Raw genomic sequence first — 23,745 nt, forward strand, 5'->3', positions numbered from 1 at the left:
CTTTAAACAACCTTAACTTTGCCCTTGTAACAGGCAAATTGACAGTCTAAGCCTTTCCTTTCCATCCATCACAATTTTCTCACAGCAGTGCATAAAAGCTTTAATACCTTCCTCTGATTTGTACAAGTCTGGTCTTTCATAGAGAAAGAATCATGCAACAAAGACACTAACTTCTGAATGCACAAAGCGCACTCAGAAATCTTCCCCCCAAAACACAATTCCACCTACTCCTAATTAGACAAATATCAGGGAGCATAGGAACATAACATTAAGTTTTACATTAGATCATAAAATTATGTCCCTTACATTATAACAGCCTTTACTGAAAAGCAAAAGTTCAAAGTACAGTATAACAGCTTAAATTTGAAGCACGAACTGTATGGAAATTTACACATAGCATTTTAGCTGCTGTAGATTGGATCACTGTCAGCAATTACTGCAGATTATTACTTTGTTCCAACACCAATTTTGTCCTCAGCGTGAGTGCATGCAGACAGACCTGCCCAAGACTGTGGTTTTGCAGTGCCTATGCATGAGAGGTCACAGAAAAGTCATGAGACTCCATCCTTGAGTTTGACAATTTGAGTGGTTGGCATCTAAAAATCTGTTTAACCAGAGCTTTTGAAACTTTAGGGACAATTTTTTTTCCAATCCCAAATCTATAATTTAGAAGAAAGTTATATTTAGAGGTTGTTCCAATCATAAGTTAAAAGTGGGAATCAAACCACGGCTCCTGTCTGAACCCACCCAAAAAAATCATGGACCACCACAACCTTTGCCAACACCACATTGTTTACTCGACTGGTGTGTTCTACCCTTTTCCCTCCACTCTGTGGGTCTGTCTCATCTGGATTACATGCTCTTCGGGGAAGGAACTGCCTCCTGTTATGTGTTTTTACAGCTTCCAGCAGTTCTTGATTGGTCCTTAGGCACTACTATAAGTAAACATGATTGATGATCACCCAAATTCCAGCTGCAACTACAACTGTGGTGTCAGGGCCAACAAATTTGCAATTCTTGCTACATTAATCCTTGCAAACTAACTCTACCAAATCCATAAAGGATTTGCCCATTTGCTTCTCCACTACCTGCAAGGGGATCACTCACATCTTATGTCTTCACTACTGGCTGGATTGGCGGGCAGCGATTGATCCAGCGGGGATCAATTTATCGCATCTAGTCTAGACGCAATAAATCCATCCCGCAACGCTCTCCAGTCAACTCCTGTACGCCAGCTGGGCAAGAGGTGCAGGCAGAGTCGATGGGGGAGCGGCAGCAGTCGACTCACCGTAGCGAAGACACCGCAGTAAGTAGATCTAAAGTATGTCGACTTCAGCTACGTTATTGACATAGCTGAAGTTGCATAACTTAGATCGATCCCCCTCCCCCCCAGTGTAGATCAGGCCTTAGGACCTCAAGACCATCATGATGTAAATAAACTTCAACACCACTGTAGCAGGGTGCTGGTGCAAAGGCACCTAATTAGCCCCTGCTCAGCCAGCCCCAATCAGAGGAAATAGATTGGGGCTGGGGAGAAGTGTGGTGCCTGGCCTTTAGAACTGGCTGCACCTGTGGGTTCAAGGCCTATAAAGGCTGGCTGGCAGCCAGAAGGGAGATGGCCAGGGGAAGGTCAGTCTCCAGGCTGAGGGCAGACTCCGTGTAGGAGAGGAGATTGTAAGGCCTGCAAGCTCTGTATATAGTCTATCACTGGTGGTGGGAGAACAGGATGTAAATAAAGCCACGGGTGCTGTAGAACTAGAAGCCTCTCTGAGCTTTATTGGGGCAGCCAGTGGGCCCCAGGAAGAGGGGCGGGCAGAGGACTTGTTACAACCACATAATCCAAGCTTCAGCACTCAGATAGCCCCCAAGGCTAACTGTTCATGTGTTCAATACCACAAACTGCATCCACACATGGCATTTGAACAGCCTACGTAGCAATAATGTGGGGTGTAAGCATGTCGAGGTACCACATGCCTGTGATCTCAAGTGGGGTGGGGTGATTAGAAGCATTCACTGGGCTGCAGGAGTCTAAAGAGCAGCTGTGCTTAGCTTTGCCTCTTTTTTCTGCCCTTATCAGTTGAAAACAGTTGTGTAATTATAGGAGATGAGCTCAATCAGCTGGAGATAAGCTCTGTTAATTTTATAAAGACTCCACAGATAGATTCCAAAGCCACTAGGGCTGTTCTATTTACAAATCTGTTTATGAACAACCCAGCTTGGTGGCTTTCACTTACTACCACAAAACAGATGGCACAAAACACCATGCTTTAGAGACATTGATTGAGATCCTGAGGTGGATGTAAGCAGACAGATGTGTGTCCCTCAGGCAAGCCCTATGTCTGAGCACAATTCAGAAGAGTCTTTCCTTGTGTCAGTACAACTGAAGGGGAGAGAGAATCAGGTAAGGCCCCTGAGTAGAACTAGTGGGGATTGCTACAGGGGCTGTGACATCTGTATGGGTAAAGCCTGCATTGTAAGTTCATATCATGTTAGCTCTAACATGTCCTGTCTTTCCTTACATGCAGAGAGACCAGTTACAAAATCACTCTCCAAAAATAAGACAGCTCTTGAACTTTTGGGATCTACAAATAGTTTTATTGAAATTTAACAAAATTAGACAGATGCACTCAAAGGCAGAGGAAGAAGGACCATAAATATTGTACATGTTTGAATTGGAAGCTCCTATCCATTCGCTAGAGGAGCTGTAAGTGTAGTGTTGGTGGGTACAATTCTATACATCCACACTTGAAAGCACAAAGTCGCACAGAAAGAAGTTGTAAAAAAATTGAAAAGAAACCAAGTGGGTTTTTTTTGCTTGCTTCAACAACATAGTGGACATAGATACTATTTACAATCACCTTCACATTTTAAATATCCCTTCAGCAGTTCCCAAGGGTGGTCCTCATCCCATCTGTGTAGGGTCAAGGGGACCGGAGCTACTAGGAAATATGGTTGGGGGAGAGAAAGGCTGGGATTCTAGACTCCATGCAGACTGACTGCACAGCTTCGACCCCAGTGGGCTAACCAGCCTAGAAAGAAGTGGGTCAGGAAGAGGGGTAGGAAACCTGCTGACTTAGAAGTAGGGTGCAATGAGCCCTTCCTTGGGGAAAGGCTCTGAGTGGATTGTTCGGGGTGTGTGAAGAGAGGGAGTTTCCCCAACAGGCTGTCTCAGAGCAATTAAAGGACAGTGAAAGTGGGTATAGGTTACCCATGGTGCTTTGCTGAGCGAAGGGTGCTCTGGCCACCTCTCCCTATTCAGAAGCAAGGTGGCCAGTAAAAGAACATGAGAGGGCTCAGCTACTATGTTACGGCCAGACGTGAGAAACAGTCACTGTACTCTGCACACAGTGGTATGTCTGCACTGTAATTCAATACCACAGCTGGCCTGTGCCAGCTGACTCAGGCTCAGGGCTCTTTAATTGTGGTGTAGACTTTCAGGCTCAGACCCTCAGTCCTCACAGGGTCCTTGAGCCTGGACCTGAAAGTCAACACTGCACTTAAACAGACACTTAGCCCAAGCACTGTGAGCCCAAGTCAGCTGGTGCAGGCCAGCCACAGGTTTTTAATTGCAGTGTAGACAAACCTAGTGCCTTTCAGTCTTGTCTGGGCACCCCGAGTGTTACACTCACTGTGCAGTGAGTAACCCATTCCTGCTCCCAATTCCAGCAAGGGTTTGCCAAGGTGAAGATGTGCTACACAAACCCCTGTGCAAAGGGGAGGGCATGGCTTCCTCTGTGAAAGCCATTCAACAAGCTCCGCCAGATGCACTCTCCCCCGGCCGGCCCTGCTTGCTGCCATGAAACACACCATCTGCTTCCAGAGTCAAGCCCTTCATCTCTGCTGCTTGTGGTGTGCAGATGGTTTCTGTGAATAACAGAATGGGGAGCTCAGCCTGCTCAGGACTCTAATCCCCCTCCCTGCTCTCTTTTTTATACTAGTGGGAAGCATCTTGCCTTTCCCTCCATACAGTCTTCCCCAAAAGAGCTAGTTCACCATTCAGCTCACTCATTTCTGACCAACTCTTGGCACGGAGCTTGTTTAACAATGGCCGGCTCCACCTGGCATAGCCCATGACACTGCCCTAGGCCAGTTTGGCATTCACAACACAGATCTAACCCTGCTGCTCCAAACCTGCCCAGCACAAGGATAAGGACCCTATCCCTGCATTTGCAAAAACAGGTACCACACCCCACACCAAAGCACATGGGAGGTGATGCCCTACCAACTTCTGCTCCAGGGGACATGCGGGGGGAATAAGATACTGGCCAGCGGTTCTCATTTCTCTCTCACCATGCACTCTCCTCCATACCAAACACATCCTCATTTCTTCGGTGCTAGATTCCACCCACCACTCAGTACCTAACCAATATTGCTCTTCACTCAAGAGGAGGCCAGTGGCCTCCTGCTGTCTCTCACCTCCATCAAGAGAAGCCAGGAGGGCTCCCAGCCCAAGTTGTCTCCTGCACACACCCCACAAGCAGCAGCAAGGGGGTAGTTTTCACAGCTAAGTCTCCCCATATCAGAGCAGGGGTCCAGGGTTAAGTCAGCCTCACATAACTTGATCCCTTCCTTTGTTGGAGATGGTGTCCTCCAGTCCAGCTCTGCCACCAGAGATGTGCCTCTTTCAAGGAGATCTGTGAGCCTTGGTCTGAGATGAACCCAAGTCACCTGCTAGAGAATAGCTGGTGCAAACAAGAGACATTTTAATAGGATATTTTGTTAAGAGCAACTTTTCCAAGTAGGTGGAAGAACACTGATCTAGAAGGAAATGCTCAGCGTCACAGTGTAAAAGTGCTCTCTGCTGGAGCAGTAATAAGCACTCTACCTGTGAAAACCAACCTCCATGCCAGCTGGGGAGGGGAAGGGGGGAGCAGAACCTTTGGTCCCTCAGTGCTGTGGTTTCACTCCAACCACTACAGAGAGCTATCAGGGAACAAGGCCGAGTCTGAGGTTATAGGGAGACAATGACACAGAGCCAGCATTGCTATTGCTAACTACCAGACCCCTATCAGAATGGCATACAGCCCCTAGAACTGTTCTCAGGGGTGTGGAGAGGGATACATCCAATACAGACACATGGATACTGCTAGCAACTTTGCACCAGCAGCTTAAATTAAAAATCGAGGTAGCAAATGTCTGAAGTGCTCAGAACATAAATGACATGCTCTGGAAGGGGAAATGAGATGTTTCTAATAAGCTGACCACTGTGGGAGCCATGTCTCGATCCAGTTTTAAAGCTTCACCAGAGTTCTTGGAGGGGTAGACAGTGGTAAGGATCCCTGACATCCTGCTTGTGCACAGCGACTCTGCCCATTCTCATGCAAGATGGAGACAAGAGACCATGACTTCTAGTGTTTGGGATGGGGTAGTCTCACCCCGGCTCAGCAGCAGCCAGCTAGCGCTCAATCCTTCAAACAAGGAAGCAGGCATGAAGTGGCAGACGCACCAATGCACAGTTTCAGTGCTGCCACCATGAGTCTAGCTGGCAGAGGGGGCCGCCCCAATAGCTACGTGTTTCTTTATCAAGTTGGGTGGGGAAGAGAGAACCTTCCATTAAAGTGCATTGCATTCTCTCTTGACCCCACAGGGAGAAAGAGAGGAATGGGTGCAGTGGAAGAACCCAGGCTTCATACCTCAGGGAGGTTTCCAAGACCGGGGAGGGGGCTGACGCCAACTGCTTTAGAGGGTAAAAGCTAACTCTTCATTCCTGCCTTGGCTCTATCACAGCTACACACAGCCGGGGCATGCTGTCAGCACCGGGGCACAACTGATCAACACATGAAAGTTACCCAGAATCACATTCTGAGAGAGACTGAGCCCCAAAATAAACACTATGGCTAATACAAGAAGTCACACCTTGTACCCCGCACTTCAACACACCAGATTCAGGAGGGGGAAGAACGCCACTCAATAGGAGCGCAGCCTGCTCCCGCCAAGGCAGACGCATGCTAATGGATGGCAAGCTAAGCCCTGCTGTGCGAATCCTAACTGCAAAGCTGTGTGGGTTAACATGGGCTGCCAGCCCAGTCACTCAGCTCTAAGCACTGCTGCTGCTTCCAGCAGTGTCCATTGGTTTTGCTGCAAAGATCGGACTGTTTGCTCTGCTGGCTCTGCACAGCACCACCAGTGGCCAATGGATTTTCAGAGAGGTCTGAACAACAGCTGAGCCAGGGTATCTAGAGCCATTGGGAAGGATTCTGGGGACCAGACGAGCCATATCGCTAGAAGTACAAAATAACGCTGAGCACAGGAGAGGGCCGTATAAAAGAGGAGACTGAGGTCTGATGCAATGAAATCTGGTCTCCTACCTTCCCGAGAAGCGCTACTGTTTCAGTGGGGTTCTCAAGATTAGCTTCACCTCAGACCACCCCATTTACCCTCCATTCCCAGACCAACTTAGGGACAGTACTGCATAACCAACCCCCCACAAAGGATAAACCATACCACTACCCTTTTATTCATCGCCACTTCATAGGGAAGGGGCATTAGGGGTCTGCCCCTAGCCCCACAGAGGTGAATTAACTGACCTCAACTCTACCTGGGGCAGATACCTGCGAAGCAGGGATTTTGTTCAGCGAGAGATGCAGGATGGCTCTCCCTTTAAAACCTCAAACACGAGCGTCACAGGCAGTTCAGTGATCCATCCAAACATCTGATGGCAGCCACAAGAAGGATTTCAATCTTCTGACTCAGTCAAGGGTATTGTTAAGCATGTTGCTAAACAAGTTCACATGTCTTGTCTGACTTGTGAACAGATCCCTAGCCAATTCTATTCCAGGTAACTAGCCAATTCTGCACCAGCTCATCTCTTTCTCCTTCTCCAGGCAAGAGGAGCTCCAAAGTCAAGAGTGTGTGCATCTGTGCTCGCAGTCCATTGTGGTTCAGGGACACAAGGCAGCCTTGTGTGGTTACATTAGGTGCAGTAAGGCCAGGCAGGTCGGGTGCACTGACGGCACACAGCAGCAGCTCACGCTCCCCCCGCAGCTCAGACCTCACAGATGATAACAGGGAAGTCCACGTGAATGCGAGGGTGCTCCAGTTTCACTATACCCTGAAAAAAGAGCAAGGAGGGTAGTGAGGCAGGGGAGACACTGGCCAGAGCAGAGTCCTAAGAAAAGGCCTGCAAACAAAGGACCCATGCTCTGCAAGTCACTGCAGATGGAGACAGACAATAGAGCTTATGTCCCAGTCCAGTTCTTAATGGACAAGAGTTTATTAAACCATCACAATTGAGCTGTTGGTTGACACTCTGAGCACCAGGCAGGCAAAACAGACTGGATGCACTGCTCGAACTAGCCCCTAAAAGTAAGACTAAGGTGCTCAGATCTTACGATGCTGAGCACGACAGGTCTGAACGACAATGGCATGAGAGTGGGGGGAAGCAGTTCGGCCTGTCACTGCCCACGTTCCACCTGATCCATGACTAGGTGGTCACCAGCTTCCAGGGCTGTTAGTCTGGCACCTTAAATTTAAAAGGTCATTTAAAAGACTGGAAAGGAAAGGCCTCTAAGTGACCAAAAAGAAGAAAAGATCAAAGACACTTGTGCACAAGCAAGCTTTCTGGCCAAGGAGTGATACTGGGAATGTAACAACCATCTGTATCAACTAAAGCAGAACTCTAAGCCTTAGGCATTTAATGTGCTCTGGTGTGAATATTCTTCCACTACAAACACATCAGAAAGCAAAGTAGCTTCAGGGTCTATAGGCAAAGGATGTGTGTGCTAGTGGGTTTTATGCTCTGATTTCACAGAGGGATCAGAACTAGACTGAACCAGAGCAATCCCCACTAGACTTACAAGAGGCTGGGAATGTGGTAAAATGTTTAGAATATGAAAGGGTGAAATGACTTCTCTTCGTGCTTACATTTCTCCACCTGCAGTACGGTGACAATATTCTTGGAATTGAACTGGTTCATTTGTGTTTGCAAGGCTTCTGGAGGGCCAGAACTATACGGTGCTAGCGAAGAACAAAGGCCTAGTGCAAGGATGACAAAAACTGAGGAAAACAGTTTTATTACATTTAATAAAAGATCTGTATTTTCTGGAGAACAGCCACAATTTTTGCAGGAGTGTAAAATGAAAAAAAAAAGCAGCTGGGGGATGCCTTGACCTGTGGCCTCCCAATTAATGGGCCTTGCTTGGTTCATGACAATGCAGACTGGTTCTGTCACATGGCAGCTACTGCTAGAAAGTGGCAGCAGCTCATATGGGTGCCTGGGTATAGCATGAATGCAACAAATGTATTTTGCAAAATAAACAAGACCTTCATAACTACATACAAAAGCCTTAGAACAGATGAGAATTCCCATGGCCCCTGCTAGCAGGGGCCATAGAAATCAGGGATTCATCCATACTCATTGTTATATCAGTCCCATCAAAAAGCCACAGCTAGGCAGAGTTTATTTTTAGTGCTCATGAAAGGTGCCAGCCTAACAGTCCTGGAGAATGAGGTCCTCTGTCCCTAAAACAAATACAGCACAGGTAGAAACTGCATCCTGTCTATGTGCCTCACTCCACCGCCCAGATGGATCCCCTCAAGGAGTGAAAGGGGAGCTTGCTTCACACAGCCCATTCAGCCTCTCTCCTAAGAATGCCAACAGTGGCTTCAATTAGTGGCAACTGTGCAATATGGACAGCTGCCCACTAGAAGCTGGACTGAGACACCGCCCCCCCAAACTCATCTCATAGCAGCCACTGAACTGCTGTCAGATGGCGACAACACACCCATTTTCACTGACCTACAGGCAGTACTGCTGTGTTGGCATGAAGTCTGCTCTACCTTAACATCTGCTTCAGCACTTCTGAATTTTAAACCCCTGAAAACTAGTCAAATCATAACCAATACCCCACATTTAGAACCCCTGGTCCCTTCCTACATCTGATTCTCCCACCCCATTTAGTCTTTTGTCTGATTTTAGGACAGTTTGTTATATTGTTCCCTTTACAGTTCATAATAAAAGAACTCCAAGGACCTGAGAGGAAGGTTTAAAAATGAAGAGGTTTTATATCAATGCTGAGTGTTAATACTGTAAATCACAGAACAGGGAGTCAATGTTCATTTTTAAGGTCAGACTGTTGGCTTCAGAAAGCAGGGACTTCCTGACACAAGTGTATCATGCTCATTGGCTTCCCTGACCTCACTGTGCTGGTTCACTAAGTCAGTTTGGATTTTGTTCCAGACTGGCGCCATCAAGTGGCTCCATGTGGTATACCAATGTCAGAGTTTCCCTGGCATTTGCTGTCTGGAAACTAGTGTTTAAAACTGTCAAGTTATTTCATAGTTGTTTCTCTCACCCCTGTCAGTGAGAGGTAGGGGGGTTGAGCCAAGCACTTAATCACACAGGATTTTCAGAATACCCCCATACATCGATGCTCTCTACTCAATTTTATCATTTCTGCTTCAGAACAAGGAGGCCTGGCCACGAGGGTGGGGGTGAATACTCACCCTTCCCTTCTGGAGCTTAGAGCAGAAAGATAAATCTGGGCAAAAGGTTTCCATGTACTGTTGAAAGCCATTGTCCCATAGGCATATCTAGTCAGAATTGCAGTCAGCTACCACTAGACTTCTAGGGGATGAGACTTGGCACAAATCCTAGGTGCCCCATGGGTAAGAGATCACAAAGAAACCCAGGCGACCTGCATAGCATGCTAATACATTGCCAGTCGCGTCCCCACAAGGGTCGCTTTTGTTTCTGAGCATGTTACCCAAGGTATCAGGTTCTTGTGGACAGACAGGCTGATGATCCATCAGCGAGGACAATGGACTGTGAAAAGGCTTGGCCTTCCTGAGGATGCTCCGTACGGCCACTGACTCATGGACAAGGCAATACTACAGAGTCAGATAGTCTTGTCACCTGATACTAAACATTACCTGGGACCTCTTGCAACTTTCCACTGGAAGGGAAGAGGAGTCAAGTTTGGGAAACAAAGGATTCACTCCTTATGTAAATCCAATTTAAGGGTGGAAAGGAAGGCAAACAGGACTCCTCTCCATGGCCTGTTTGCCCAAGAAGAAAGACTGCTAAAGCCACTTGAAGGGAAGGCAGGGGAAGAGTCCAGACTGAGACAGGGGTCCAGTCTGAAAAGAAATATAACTGGAACTCTGAACCACAGAAACTTTGCAAGCTGCCTAAAATAACATTTAGGGTAAGAAATTACATTTTGTAACCTGTTTCTTAAGTATATTGAGCCCAGCTTGCACATTTTGTTTTATTTGGTCAGTAATCTGCTTTGTTCTGTCTGTTGCCTCTTATATTCACTTAAAATTCACCGTCTGTAGTTGTTAAACTTATTTCTTGCTTATAATATGACCCAGTTTATGTAATTTCTAACGGGGGGGGCGGAACAGCAGCAAGAAGTTGTGCATATCTCCCTCCACATTAAGGGAGGGGGTGAATTTCATAAAACCTTTGGGTTTGTACCCCTTAAAGGGAATGGGCACCTTTCCCACCCTAGAGTGCTGGGGTAAGCCTCTAAGGCTAAATCTTTCCAGAGCGGATCCCTGCCTGTATGCTTGGTTGGAAGAGGCTTGTGAGCCTAGCCCAGCAAGACCAGATAAATGAACCCAGGCTGGCAGAATAGGCTGACTCAGTGGCATCCCAGCACATCAGGTGACACTTCAAAGGGCCAAAATCTCTCACAGTGGGGTCATTTTTGTTTCTGAGCACGTTACCTGAGGTATCAGGTTCTTGTGGATCCTTTTCAGTTTGGCGCGCTTTCTCCCATTCTTGGTGACAATTGTCTCCTCATAGAATTCATGGGCGAGATCCCCATCCTCATCATAATACATGGAGCTGCAAAGAAATGAGGAGAGGAGCACATAAGGGACGGGGAGGACTGGATATCAGTGATCCCTCCCCAAACTTTTTGGGAAGAGGGCATTAGTGGGCTGGCAGAGATCAATACTCGTGGACATTACACACTGGAGACGTCTGGGCACCATGGGACTGGGAAATGGGATATGGAGCCTGTCAACAGCCAAGAGTCATTTCCATCTAATAGCTGTTCAGCAGCTGTGAAACAAGAAATTGGTCTCAGTGCAGTCCCTAGTAGGACAGAAATCCACATCATAAAGCCACTCAGACAACTGGCATTAAATACATACAGTACTCAGATTTCAATAGACGTGCCAGCAGCTGCTGTGTAGGCAGATCAGCCCACCCATAGGTTGCATGGTGAGGCTCAGTGGAGAGGTAAGGGACTAATGGACCATGGAGATTGCAGTCCCTCCATCACAGGGGCCTGGCCAAACCAGGGGTGAGATGGGAGAGAGAAGAAGCTGGAACTACTGCTCCCATTCTGCATACAGAGACAAGGTTTGCTATCAACTCACACAGCTGGATGATTGGTTTTGTACAGAAGCAATTATAAGCAGTTAAATACAGACCAATGGAGCCATGGTAAATCAGCACCAAGCATGCTTCCCAGCTCTGATTCCATGCACACACTGGCAGATCTGTAGCACTCAAGGGTACAACGGCCACCAGAAGAGTTTCACTTTTGGACAAGCAAGCTCAATCGTTGCCAAGCTAGAAAGCTATTCAGCACGAAGGGTACAAGGCCATTTTTAACTACAAGGTCAAGTCTTACGTTCACTGCTCAAAGACACCTAGTTTTAAGTTAAAAGAAAGCACACTTGCATCAGGCATGAAATAGGAACCACAAACTAAGCTCACTAAATGGGGACCCTGCAGTTCAAGAGCACTCTCTCCTATCCCAAGAGAGACTGCTGCAGTTAAAGGGGAAAATAAGTCACTAAATGACTTCAGGATTTCTTGTGGCAAGAGGGGAATTCAGTCTGATCTATTCAGTGCCTGGCTTATCTGCTAGCCATGGAGCTAATCAAGGCGCACAGATGGTGGGGTTTGTGATGTAAACACCTCTTCACTAGGATCCAAAGTGAGATGGCCAGTTTATTTCACAGGAATCTAAATCATCAGGTGATAACCAACTTGGGTCACTACTAATGGATCTATATCAGAACCCATGACCTGGTGGTAAAAGGCCCCAGAATTAACTTCCCCCTTGTCCCACTTTATGATATGTTTGAACACTCTTCCCTTTCTCTATGGGACTGAACCAATTTTACCATATAGCACTAAGACTGCTCATATGAACTAATGTAAACACCACAGCTCCAGGCACACACAGATACTGAGTGTGCCAAGATTTGTACAGCTGACCCACATGTGCCTGAAGTCCTCCAATGACACAAACGACATCTCCCATGCTACACCATCCAATGCTAGCCCTACCCACAAAATGAACATAAGAGACAAAAACAATATACTGGTACCTCTAAAGAAGCTACATATGGGATTACAGAGTAGCACAGCCTCCTTTCTAGACAGAAGCCACATATAAACAAAAAATAAAGGCCCAACCACAGACTTTTGGATTGCTGTTGAATTGCCCTGTTTCCACACACTGCAAATCCTGCACCTCCCGACTGGCTTGTGGGCAATAAAGAGAGACAAGCTACTGATTTAGGCTAGACAAAAAAGAGGGGTACTGAGACGATGCCAATTCCCTGATAAACATCAGTTCTTACACTTTCCTTTATATCCAAGGAAGAGTGGTAAAAATAAAGCTAACCATAGGCAACAGCTTGCCAGCTATGCCATTTGATTCAGATGTACCTGGCCACTCTCCTGTCAAGAGAGGAGGGACACTGGTATGCCAACAGCTAATTAGGAGGAAATGAACCCAAAGCAAAAGTCAAGGATTTTGGCACAATATTAATCACATAATTTAAGAACTGGCAAAAAAACAGCTTTGTGGTGCAAACAGGTCTGACGGAGGCAATCCATTTCAACTGAGTCACTAAGATAAAGGCATTAGCTGCAGCTCCACATTTACTTCCCTCTCTGCTAACAGTCTGCTAGCTCCCCGATAGGACTATATGGCTGCCCCTGACAGATTTGCTCCACAGAACAGCACAAAGATCAGACAGTATTTTGTTGGCAGGTACAGTCTGCTTCCAAGTTCTTGGCAAAAGGCTTGAGGCTTTTCCAGAGGTGAAAAGCCTCAAACAGCTACTGATGGGAAATAACTCCAGACACAGTGACCAGCAAAAAGCACTAACAGAAGCCTCAATCTAAACTGGTGATAGGGACTTGCCCTGCCCCAATGCATGAAGATTGGATGGCAGGCAATCAGCAGGATCCCACGTTTTTGCCTCAGTACTTCTCAGTGCTTCTCACTGAAGGAGTAGCTGCTACTGAACACCACTGACTTTGCACATCTAAGTGACTGTACCCTGGTACCTCTATAATTTAGGGGCTATTCCTCACCCCAACTGTGACACCTGATAAGGCAGGGAGCACAGCTCTTCTTGGGCCCCTCTTTGAGACCTAGACACAGCTGGGTCACTGGACTCAGTCATTCACTCTTCCTCCCCAAAGGTAAAGTCCCATCTCCTTGGCCCGACAGTCAGTTCTAGCTCCTTAAAATCAGATCTGAATAAGAGCTGCAATTAGATGACCTATTTATTTTTAAATAAAAAGGAGACAAATCAAAAGAAATTATATATGCTTATCTGTGCACAGATGCCACTATATTTCAAAGGTTAGTGGTGACAAACTCCACTCAGAGCCTTTTGTTTTACCTCCCCCATTCCTGCCAAGAGCCCTGGGAAGAGTAACATTTCTGTCTTCCCAGACCTCAGCACCCTCTCCCTTTATTAAAAAAAAACAAAGAGTCCTTGTGTCACCTTAAAGTCCTTGTGTCACCTTAACAAATGTATTTGGGCATAAGCTTTCGTGGGCTAGAACCCACTTCATCAGATGTATCAGATAAATTTGTTAGTCTCTAAGATGCCACAAAGACTCCTCGTTTTTTTTGCTGATACAGACTAACACCACCACCACTGAAATCTCACCCCTTTATAGTGAATGCCCCTTATAGGCAAATCCATCCTCCTCCCAGACTGCTACGTAGGGCGTCAGAGTGCAAATCCTGTATATAAACTGTACCTTCTAATAACTAAGAAAGTGCATAACTTTAATAGAGACTCTGCAGTCCCCCCTAGAGGGGCACCACAGGGAATATTCCATGGATACAAACATATGGACCAGCAGCACTTGCAAGTGCTGGGTATCACTGGGTGCTATAAGGCTCCAGATAAGGTTGCTCAGGGGCACAATGGTGCCCAACTGAGCCTCAGATTGCCAGGATGTGACAGTTTACTCAGATGTCACAGCTGTCAGGTGCACACCCCTGGACCCCACATGCCCATTAGGACACCCCAAGGGTCACTTCACAGCAGAAGATGCTCATCTGAAGGCATCATGAAGGGGGCAGAGGACTATATAGCAAATCATAGAATCTCAGGGTTGGAAGGGACCTCAGGAGGTCATCTAGTCCAACCCCCTGCTCAAAGCAGGACCAATCCCCAGACAGATTTTTGCCCCAGATCCCTAAATGCCCCCCTCAAGGATTGAATTCACAACCCTGGGTTTAGCAGGCCAATGCTCAAACCACTGAGCTATCCCGCCCTCCAACATGATGTTCAGCCCCCAGCCACCGCCTACCCCAGATAAGCCGCTCCCTCCAGCTCTGACACCTTCCTGCCGCATGGAAACCTGCCCCACAGGAGCCCAAACCCCAACACCCCCCCACACACACAGCAACACACCCCGTGGAAATCAGCCCCCGATCCCATGGGACCCCACCCCATAGCAACCCACCCCCTGCCCCATGGGAGCCCATTCCCCAGCCCCCCAGCCCATGGCAGCCCGCCGCGTAACAACCCACCCCCTGCCCTACGGAAACCAGCCGCCCGCCCTTACCCGCGGCGGGTGAAGACGAATGGGGTCGCGCTGCGGCAGCCGCGCGCCCGAGCCAGGGCCTGCTCCCCGCCGGGTCCCGCGGCGCCGCCCGGCCCGGGGGAGGCGAAGGGCCAGAGGCCGCGGGCCTTGGAGCCGCTGGCGCCCATGCTCAGGGCGGGAGCATGGCCCAGGGAGGCGGAAGCCGCCCGGCGCCTCCGCGGAGCCCAGCAACGGAGCGCGCCTCCCGGCCCGCCCTACGCCACTTCCGGCCGCGCGGGGCGCCCGCCTCACGTGCCGCAAAGGAGGGGGTGGCGACCCCTCCTCACGTGATCAGGGAGGGTGGACTGGACTACAGTGTGAGACTCCTCCCCCTCACGTGACGCCGTGGGTTCGCGGTATTAGGTTACGGGCTGTAGCCCTGGTTCCCGGCTCGCGCATGCACAGCTCCTGTCCCCGTCCCGAGCCCGGTCACACACAGCCCCCATCCTGCGCCCTCCGCCCTGACCCCAGTCACACATAGCCCCCAGTCTGCCTGCTGTCCTCATCCCTCCAGCACACATAGCCCCTATCCAACTCCTGCTGCCTCTGCTCCTCCACCCCACGCCCCCATCACACACAGCGCTCATCCCACTGCCACCGCCACCCCCTGCACATACATCCCCCTCCCCGCTCCCGCTGCCTCTGCCCCTCCACCCCCCTCCCTGGCACACACAGCCCCCTTCCCTCTCCCGCTGCCTCCCTCTCTGCCCCCTGGTCACGCACAGCCCCCAGTCTCACAGCTGCCTTTGCCCTTCCACCCCCACAGCACACACATCCCCATCTCCCTCCCCCTCCCCATCCCGCTGCCTCCCTCTCTGCCCCCTGGTCATGCACAGCCCCCAGTGCCCCTGCTGCCTCTGCCCCTCCAAACCCCCCCCCCCCGCACAAAGAGCCCCCATCACCCCTCCATCACACACAGCCCCCTGTGTGACATAGTGGAGATTTTCCCTTGTTATGTTATACGTGAGCCTATGTGAGTCTTACTGTTTTGCATGAATGCTGTGTGTGCCTCAGTTTCCCTGTGTATTGCACCAATGCCTAGGTGGTGGGAATAAGGGTATGTGACTTTTGTGGGGGTTGCGCCAGCCACCCTTCCTAACTTGAGACCCAGGAGGGGGATGTGACTGGGTGCCCATGGGCGCCAACTTATATGGGCTCGTGGAGCTAAAGCCCCAGGAATATTCAAAATCAGGGGCTCTGCTCCACCAATATTTGGAGCTAGGTTTTGCCCCTTTAAATCCCAGCCCCCGCCGGGAATCAGAGGGCTCTGGGCTGCCTGCAACCGCAGGGAGCCCAGAGCCCTTTAAATCCCAGCCGCGGCTGGGAATCAGAGGGCTCTGGGCTGCCTGCAACCGCGGGGAGCCCAGAGCCCTTTAAATGTCAGCCGCGGCTGGGAATCAGAGGGCGCTGGGCTGCCTGCAACCGCGGGGAGCCCAGAGCCCTTTAAATCCCAGCTGCGGCCGGGAATCAGAGGGCTCTGGGCTGCCCGCTGCGGCAGGGAGCCCAGAGCCCTTTAAATCTCAGCCTCGGCTGGGAATCAGAAGGCTCTGGGCTGCCTGCAACCGCGGGGAGTCCAGAGCCCTTTAAATCTCAGCCGCGGCTGGGAATCAGAGGGCTCTGGGCTGCCTGCAACCGCGGGGAGCCCAGAGCCCTTTAAATCCCAGCCCCGGCTGGGAATCAGAGGGCTCTGGGCTGCCCGCTGTGGCAGGGAGCCCAGAGTCCTTTAAATCCCAGCCGCGGCTGGGACTCAGAGGGCTCTGGGCTGCCTGCAACCGCAGGGAGCCCAGAGCCCTTTAAATGTCAGCCGCGGCTGGGAATCAGAGGGCTCTGGGCTGCCTGCAACCGCGGGGAGCCCAGAGCCCTTTAAATCCCAGCCGCGGCCGGGAATCAGAGGGCTCTGGGTTGCCTGCAACCGCAGGGAGCCCAGAGCCCTTTAAATGTCAGCCGCGGCTGGGAATCAGAGGGCTCTGGGCTGCCTGCAACCGCAGGGAGCCCAGAGCCCTTTAAATCTCAGCCGCGGCTGGGAATCAGAGGGCTCTGGGCTGCCCGCAGGGGCAGAGAGCCCAGAGCCCTTTGAATCCCAGCCACAGCGGCTGGGATTTAAAGGGCTCAGGGCTCCCGGCGGCTGCCAGCAGCTCCGAGCCCTTTGAATCCCAGCCCCTGGCTGCTGATTGCCCCTCCCGGACCCCCACCCCCTATCTAAGCACCACTGGTCCTTGTCCCCCATTACCCACTCCCGAGACAACTGCCCCTAACTGCCCCTTGGGACCCCAGCCCCTATCTAAGACTCCCTTCTCCTTGTCCCCAACTGCCCCCTCCTGAGACCCCACCCAACTTCCCGCCAGGACCCCACCCCCTACCTGTCCCCTGATAAACCCCCTGGACACCCATGCCTATCCAATTGCTGCCTGTCCCCTGACTGCTCCTCCGAACCTCTGCCCCATCCAACCCCCCCTGCTCCTTGTCCCTTGACTGGCCCCTGGAACCCCCTACCCCTTCTCCAACCTTGTAATCTTGTGGCACTGACGCGTTGTAGCTTCATTTTATATCGGCTTACAGGGCGGGAGTGGGGGGGGGGGGCACCACCATTTTGGACCCCACCAAAAATTATACAAACCTGCCGCCTATGTGGGTGCCTCTTGGCCTGGGAAGGAGACAAAGGCTGGAGGAGGAGCAATGGGCAGGGCAGGGGCTAGGCAGCTGGAAATGAGTCAGTCTCGGCTGGCTTGGGGCGCAGGGTGAGAACCAGAGCCCTGGCTCTGGGCTCCCTTCTCTCTAAGACGGACTTAGCTAAAAGACACTGATTTCTGTGCTAACAAGTTCTGTCCTACGCTGTGTTCCTGTTGACTAATAAACCTGTCTTACTGGCTGGCTGAAAGTCACATCTGACAGTGGAATTGGGCTGCAGGGCCCTCTGACTTCCCCAGGAGCCCTGCCTGGGCGGGCTCGCTGTGGGAAGTGCACAGTGTGGAAAGGGATGCTGAATGCTCCAAGGTCAGACCCAGGAAGGTCAAAGCTGTGTAAGCTTCTTGCCCTGGAGACAGTATGCTCAGAGAGGAAATATGTTCCCCCAGAGTCCTGACTGTTTTCATAGGGAGTAGTTCCAGAGCATCGCTCCAGTGACTCTATGACAACTGGTGGCAGAGGCAGGATAAACTGCACCCCATGGACAGAGCATTCTCCAGTAAGACTGGAGAGCAGTAAAACGAAGGGGGATTAGTGAGAGATGGGTGCTGAAGGCTCTGAGAGGTGCGGTTCCAGGAGGTGGAGGAGCCTACAAATTAACCCCAAGAGAGATTGGACCCACGACAAGGGCTGTTGCACTGCAGGGGACCCTCTCAGGGATCATGGGGAGCTGAGAGAGCACAGGCCTGTAAGTCAGTCACCACTTGGGAACAGCGTGCAGATGGCCTATAACCATCTCCTTAAGAAGGACATTGTAGAGCTGTGCAGAGAGAGAGGGCTATGCATTGGAAAGTTCACTAAGGCATAGCTGATTTCAAAGTTGGAAGAGGAGGATCGCTCTAAGAAGCGCGTTACTGACCCAGCTGGGGCCGCAAGAGAGGCTGGGAGCAGCTGGATGTCCCGGAGAGACCCGTGTCCCTGACCAGCAAGGGGTCTCCACCAGGTTCCCCCGTTCAGGGCCAGCTTTAAGCCGATTCGCCTGATTCCCCAGAATCGGGACCCGCGCCGGCACCTTTTTAATTTTTACTCACCCGGCGGCACCCTGGGTCTTCAGCGGCATTTCAGTGGCGGGTCCTTGAGTGCTGCCAAAGACCCCAGCAAGTGAAGGACCCGCTGCTGAAGACCCGGAGTGCCGCCAGGTGAATATGAATCAGGCCCCGCACTTGCTAAAGCCGGCCCCTGCCCCCATTGTTGGATCTGAAACAGATGTAATTGGAGCTGAGATCAAAGGAATCTGAGGACCATGAAAGACAAGGAAGGCATGAAGCAAAACAACAGGCAAGACAGAGGCATCATGAACTGGCGATGGCTGAACTGAGAGGCAGAAAGAGCTGTCCAGGGGTGAGTGGGGATGGACCCTGGGATGCCAATTCCAGAGGGAACCTCCACACTAAATTGCTGCCCCAGGTTAAGGAGGGGAAAGATATAGATGCCTGTCTTGTGGCCTTTGGGAAGGCTGGCAATTGGAACCAGGCTGGCCCTGTGGAAAGGCTCTGGTGTCTAGCCCCCTTCCTGGGTCCCAAGGCCATAGAGCTGTTTAGCCAGATGGGCGGGGTGGCAGACTGTCTTTCACTCCTGGCCCCAGCATATATGTCTGCATGGACTCTCCTGGGCTCAGGCCCCTGGAACCCCAGAAGGTGGTGGTCAATAGGGAGACATTCCTGGGGTGGCGAGACCCTGAGACAGAGAGAACTGTTGTCAGGCCCCGGGTGGTGCAGCCTCACCAGATGGTGAGGGGCTGTGTGACCTGGGTGAAGGTCCCAGGGATGAAGCCTCTAGTCCTGCCTATGGCCCATATCCCTGTGCAGACACAGGAGGGGTCTGGCTGGTAGTTGGAGTTTTCCAAGATATCGGCTGTAACCTCCTGTTGCGGAATGACTGTGTCTCTTTGGGACAGGATCCACGTCCTGCTCCTAGAACAGCCAAGGATTTGAATATGTATCCAGGGAACCAATCGGCTGAGACTGAAGCGGTCAGTGAAAATGCAAATGACCTGGCTGGGATGGGGCAGGAGCTGCTAAGCTCAGGTTACCTGCCTGTCTGTAACCAGAGCTCTGGAGCTGAGTGGGACAGAGAGATGCTCCCCGCCCCCCTGCACACGGGGGAGGTGGCTCACGCTAGCTCTGATGCTGTGAGCAAAGCAGTGGGCTCCCTGCCTGCCCTCACTGGGGCAGCGGGGACAAAGCTGAGCTCAGGGGGATCGGAAACCCCAGCTGAGTGTGGGGAACCACAGCCAGGGCAGGACAGCTGCCAACCAGGACTGACTTGTCCAGAGGTGCAAAAGGCCCAGGACAAGGGTAAAGCAGCCTTGAGACACCTGCCTGTTATAGAGGAGCCTTTTCAGAAGGTGGCCCTGGATTTGGTGAGGGACAAATGGGAGGGGAAAGCCTCCCCCGATAGAGAATCAGTGGTGGAGTATGTGCTGACTTTCCAGGATAAGCTTGCTGAGCTCATGGGTCTGGCCAGGGAGAACCTAGCCAGGGCCCAAGGGAGGCAGAAGGTCTGGTACAACCACTCAGCCTATGGCACCGGGGACCAGGTGAGGAAGAATAAGCTGCAAGCTGCCCGGGACAGGCCCTTCAAGGTCATCAAGCAGCTGAATGGGGAGAATTTGTGGCCAGTGGGAAAAGGGGGAAGATCCCCTGGTGAGTCTCTTCACTGAGACAGGAGCCAGCCTCTTGCTGGCAGATCAGAGAGATGCTGCATTCATACCAACAGCAGTTTTCCAGCCCACTTGGGCTCACTAACGGAGCTGTCCACTAGGTGGAGACAGGAGCCCGCCCTCTCATCAGGTGTTCCCCATTCAGGGTAACTGGGAAAATAGCCCAGTCCCTGGAGGGAGAGGTCAGAAACATGCTGGCTTTAGGGGTGATTCAGCTATCCACCAGTCCCGTGGTGCTGGTCCCCAGGAAAGATGGGTCAATTCGATTCTGTATGGCCTATCAGAAGCTCAGTGCCATCACCATGTCTGATGCCTGCCCATACGTAGGCCTGATGAGCAGGGGCGGCTCTAGGAATTGCGCCGCCCCAAGCAGGGCGGCATGCCGCGGGGGGTGCTCTGGTGGTCCCTGGTCCCGCAGCTCCGGTGGACCTCCTGCAGACATGCCTGCGGATGCTCCACCGAAGCTGCGGGACCAGCGGACCCTCCGCAGGCACGCCTGCGGGAGGTCCACCGGAGCCACCTGCCGCCCTCCCGTGGTACACTGCCCCAAGCACGCGCTTGGCGCGCTGGGGTCTGGAGCCGGCCCTGCTGAAGAGATCCTAGACAAGTTGAGGGAGACTCAGTACTCCATGACCAGGGACCTCACCAAAGGCTACTGGCAGGTGCTTTGGATCCAGATGGCAGGTTGAAACCTGCTTTTGTCACCCCTTTGGGGCTGTACAAGTCCCTGGTCCTACCTTTTGGCCCCAGGAGGTGCCGATCACCTACCAGCGCCAGGTGGCTCAGTTACTGAGGGGGATGGAGAGTTTTACCCTAGTGGACATTGATGATATTTGTGCCCTTAACCAGACCTGGGAGGACCATGTGTCCCAGGTGAAGAGGGGGCTGAGTCACCTCCAGGATGCAGGGCTGACTGTAAAAGCTGGGATGTGCAAGGTGGGGATGGCAGAGGTGTCGTACCTGGGCCACAAGGTGGGGAGCGGCTGCCTAAAGCCAGAGCCAGCCAGGTGGGGGCAATCAGAGACTGGCCTGCTCCCCAGACTAAGAAACTGGCCCAGGTCTTTATTGGGATGGCGAGGCGCTACTGGAGGTTTGTGCCCCACTGTAGCTCTGCGTCAGCTCCCATCACTGAGCAATGCAAGAAGAGTGAACCAGACAAGCTGGTCTGGACTGGGCAGTGCCAGAGGGCTCTCTGCATGCTGAAGGAGAATCTGGTAAAGGGCCCGGTGCGGGGAAACCCAGACTTCGACAAGCCCTTTATGGTGTTCACTGATGCCCCAGACACAGGGCTGGGCACAGTGCAGAGGCAGGTGTGACAAAGTGGGGTTTTATACATCTTGTTATGTTGCATGTGAGTCTTACTGTCCTATACTGTGTGTACATTAGTTTCCCAGTGTACTGCACCAATACTTCTGTGGTGGGAACTAGGTGTGTGATTTTTGCTGAGGCCCTCAGGGCAGGTGAGGCTGCCCAGCTATTTGCACCTATGACCCAGGAGGGGGATGCGACCAGGTGGCACCTTTTGCCTGGGAAGTGAGACAAAGAGAAGGAGGAGGAGCAACAGGGGGTGTCCGAGGTCAGATCAGTGAAAGCTGGCAGACTGCATGGGTGACTGGAAGAAGGGGATAACAGATGCCTCTGCCCCTCCACCCCCCCCCATCACACACAGCCCCCATTCTCCTCCCGCTGATCCACCCCTCCACACACCCCCATCACACACAGCCCCCATCTCCCTCCCACTGCCTCCACCCCTCCACATTCCCCCCATCACACACAGCCCACAAGCCAACTGCTCCCCCCACACATACACAGCCTCCATCCCCCTCCTTCTGCTGCTGCCACACCACCCCCGATCACACACAGCCTCTCCCCCCCTCCTTGCTGCCTCCACCACCCCCCATGGCACACACAACCCCCATCCATCTTCTGCCCCCACCACGTCACAGACAGACATAATCTCCCCTATTGCCCCCACCCTCCCAGCACAAACAGCCCCCATCCTCCTCTTGCCCCCGGCACACATTGCCCCGATCTCCCTCCCACTGCCTCTGCCACTCCACCACCCCTGCCACACACAGCTCCCATCCTCTTCCCATTCACCCCCAGTCACCCCAGCCCCCAGTCTCCATGCTGCCTCTGCCACATCACCCCTGCTGCTGGCGCACACAGCCCCTATCCTCCTCCTGGCCCCCCATCACACACAGCCCCCATCCCCCTCCTGCTGCCTCCGCGCCTCCACCCCCCACATCCCACACAGCACCCTCCCCGTCCCTCTGCTGCCTCCCTCTCCTGGCACACACAGCCCCCATCCCCCTCCCGCCGTCACACACATCCCCTAGTCCACCTGCTGCCTCTGTGCCTCGCCCCCAGTCACATACAGTCCCTGCCCCCCAACTGCCCCACACTACCCCAGGGCATGGCCTGGCTGGGGATGGAGGTGGTAGAGGCGGGTTGGGCTGCATGGAGGTAGAGTGTAGAGTACTCGTAGCATGACCCATTGGCACCTGCCACTAGGCTGGCACCTGGGCTTCCCAGCCCAGTGGGGCACTGGCCCTGGCGGGTGAGCTTTCCCAGCTGTGGTGAGTGGGAGGGCATCTCCCCTGCTCTGGTACCTGTACCCCTTATGGTGCTGCCCAGACACAGAGCCAGGGGGCTTGCTGGAAGCCCTCACCCTAGACCTACTGTGTAGTTTCTTGTTCTTCCCGGATCAGAAGCTTGGTTGGGGCGGGAAGAGCAGGAGTCATGCCAGGGAAGCAGCTCTGTGGCAATGGCACATTGGTGCCAGGGCTTCTCCTCCATTCTGCTCCAGCAGCAAATCTAGCTGGGTGGTAGCATGGATTTGAAAGATTCCTCCACCCACTGGCACTACCTGTCGTGTGGCCAACAGCGCCAAGGCCTTCCATGCCGTGCTCAGGAATCCAGCCTGGGCTGGCAGTGGGATGGAACCCACTCAGCCCTCCACAGCTACATGGGCTCTGCAGGCCTGACAGGGACAGAGGGCTTGTTCCTAGGCTGAGCAGCTTGTGCAGGGAGTAGAAAGGGTTTAGGGTAAGGGTAGAAGTAAGGAACTCCCTCCCAGGAGGCAGATTATGCAGCCCCTGCTCTGCCCTGACTATGGCTAATGTCAATCCACAGCACACTATTACTGTCATCAAACTGCCAGGGACAGTTCATCCCGTTGACCTGCCTGCCCCAGCAGGACTGAGGAATCATAGCTGCAGGCCTCAGCATGGGGATCCTGAACTCCAGCCCCCAATTTTGTTCCCATTCTGTCTCCCATGGCCTTGCTCGGCCAATTGCAATAAGCCCTCCTCAGACATCCTGTAGATTAGTGCCCCAAATACTGCTATGCTGGTGTGGGATGTATGGTACAGGGGGGTACTGAAGGTGGAGGTCACGGGGCGGGGGGGGGGGGAAGGCTGCATGGGGCAATGTTCTGTCAAATTCCTAGCAGTGAGAATTCAATTCCACCTCCCTAATTCCTCCTTGTGTACACTGGCATCAGCTTCACTTCCTGGTCTACACTGGTGCATATCACTGCCATGGGTAGTTGTAAACAGCTGCCATGCTTCACCCCAGAGGTGGCTGCATT

General features: G+C 52.2%; 1 protein-coding gene across 4 annotated transcripts in view; it reads right to left on the reverse strand.

Moving 5' to 3' along the window:
• TUSC2 (tumor suppressor 2, mitochondrial calcium regulator) overlaps nt 1-15,233 on the reverse strand; it is a 45,336-nt gene extending 30,103 nt beyond the window's left edge. The window contains exons 1-3 of one of the 4 annotated variants that reach the window (XM_039547073.1): nt 14,789-15,090; nt 10,672-10,792; nt 6,696-7,051 (exon numbers count right to left, since the gene is read on the reverse strand). In XM_039547073.1, coding sequence (XP_039403007.1) covers nt 6,986-7,051; nt 10,672-10,792; nt 14,789-14,934 — 333 coding nt within the window. In that variant the 5' untranslated portion in view covers nt 14,935-15,090 and the 3' untranslated portion in view covers nt 6,696-6,985. The other 3 variants (XM_039547075.1, XM_039547074.1, XR_005601238.1) reach the window with 3 other exon arrangements.
• Between the last annotated feature and the right edge of the window lie 8,512 nt (nt 15,234-23,745).

Source organism: Mauremys reevesii, linkage group 7 (genome assembly GCF_016161935.1).
Source record: "Mauremys reevesii isolate NIE-2019 linkage group 7, ASM1616193v1, whole genome shotgun sequence".
Lineage (NCBI taxonomy): Eukaryota > Metazoa > Chordata > Testudines > Geoemydidae > Mauremys > Mauremys reevesii.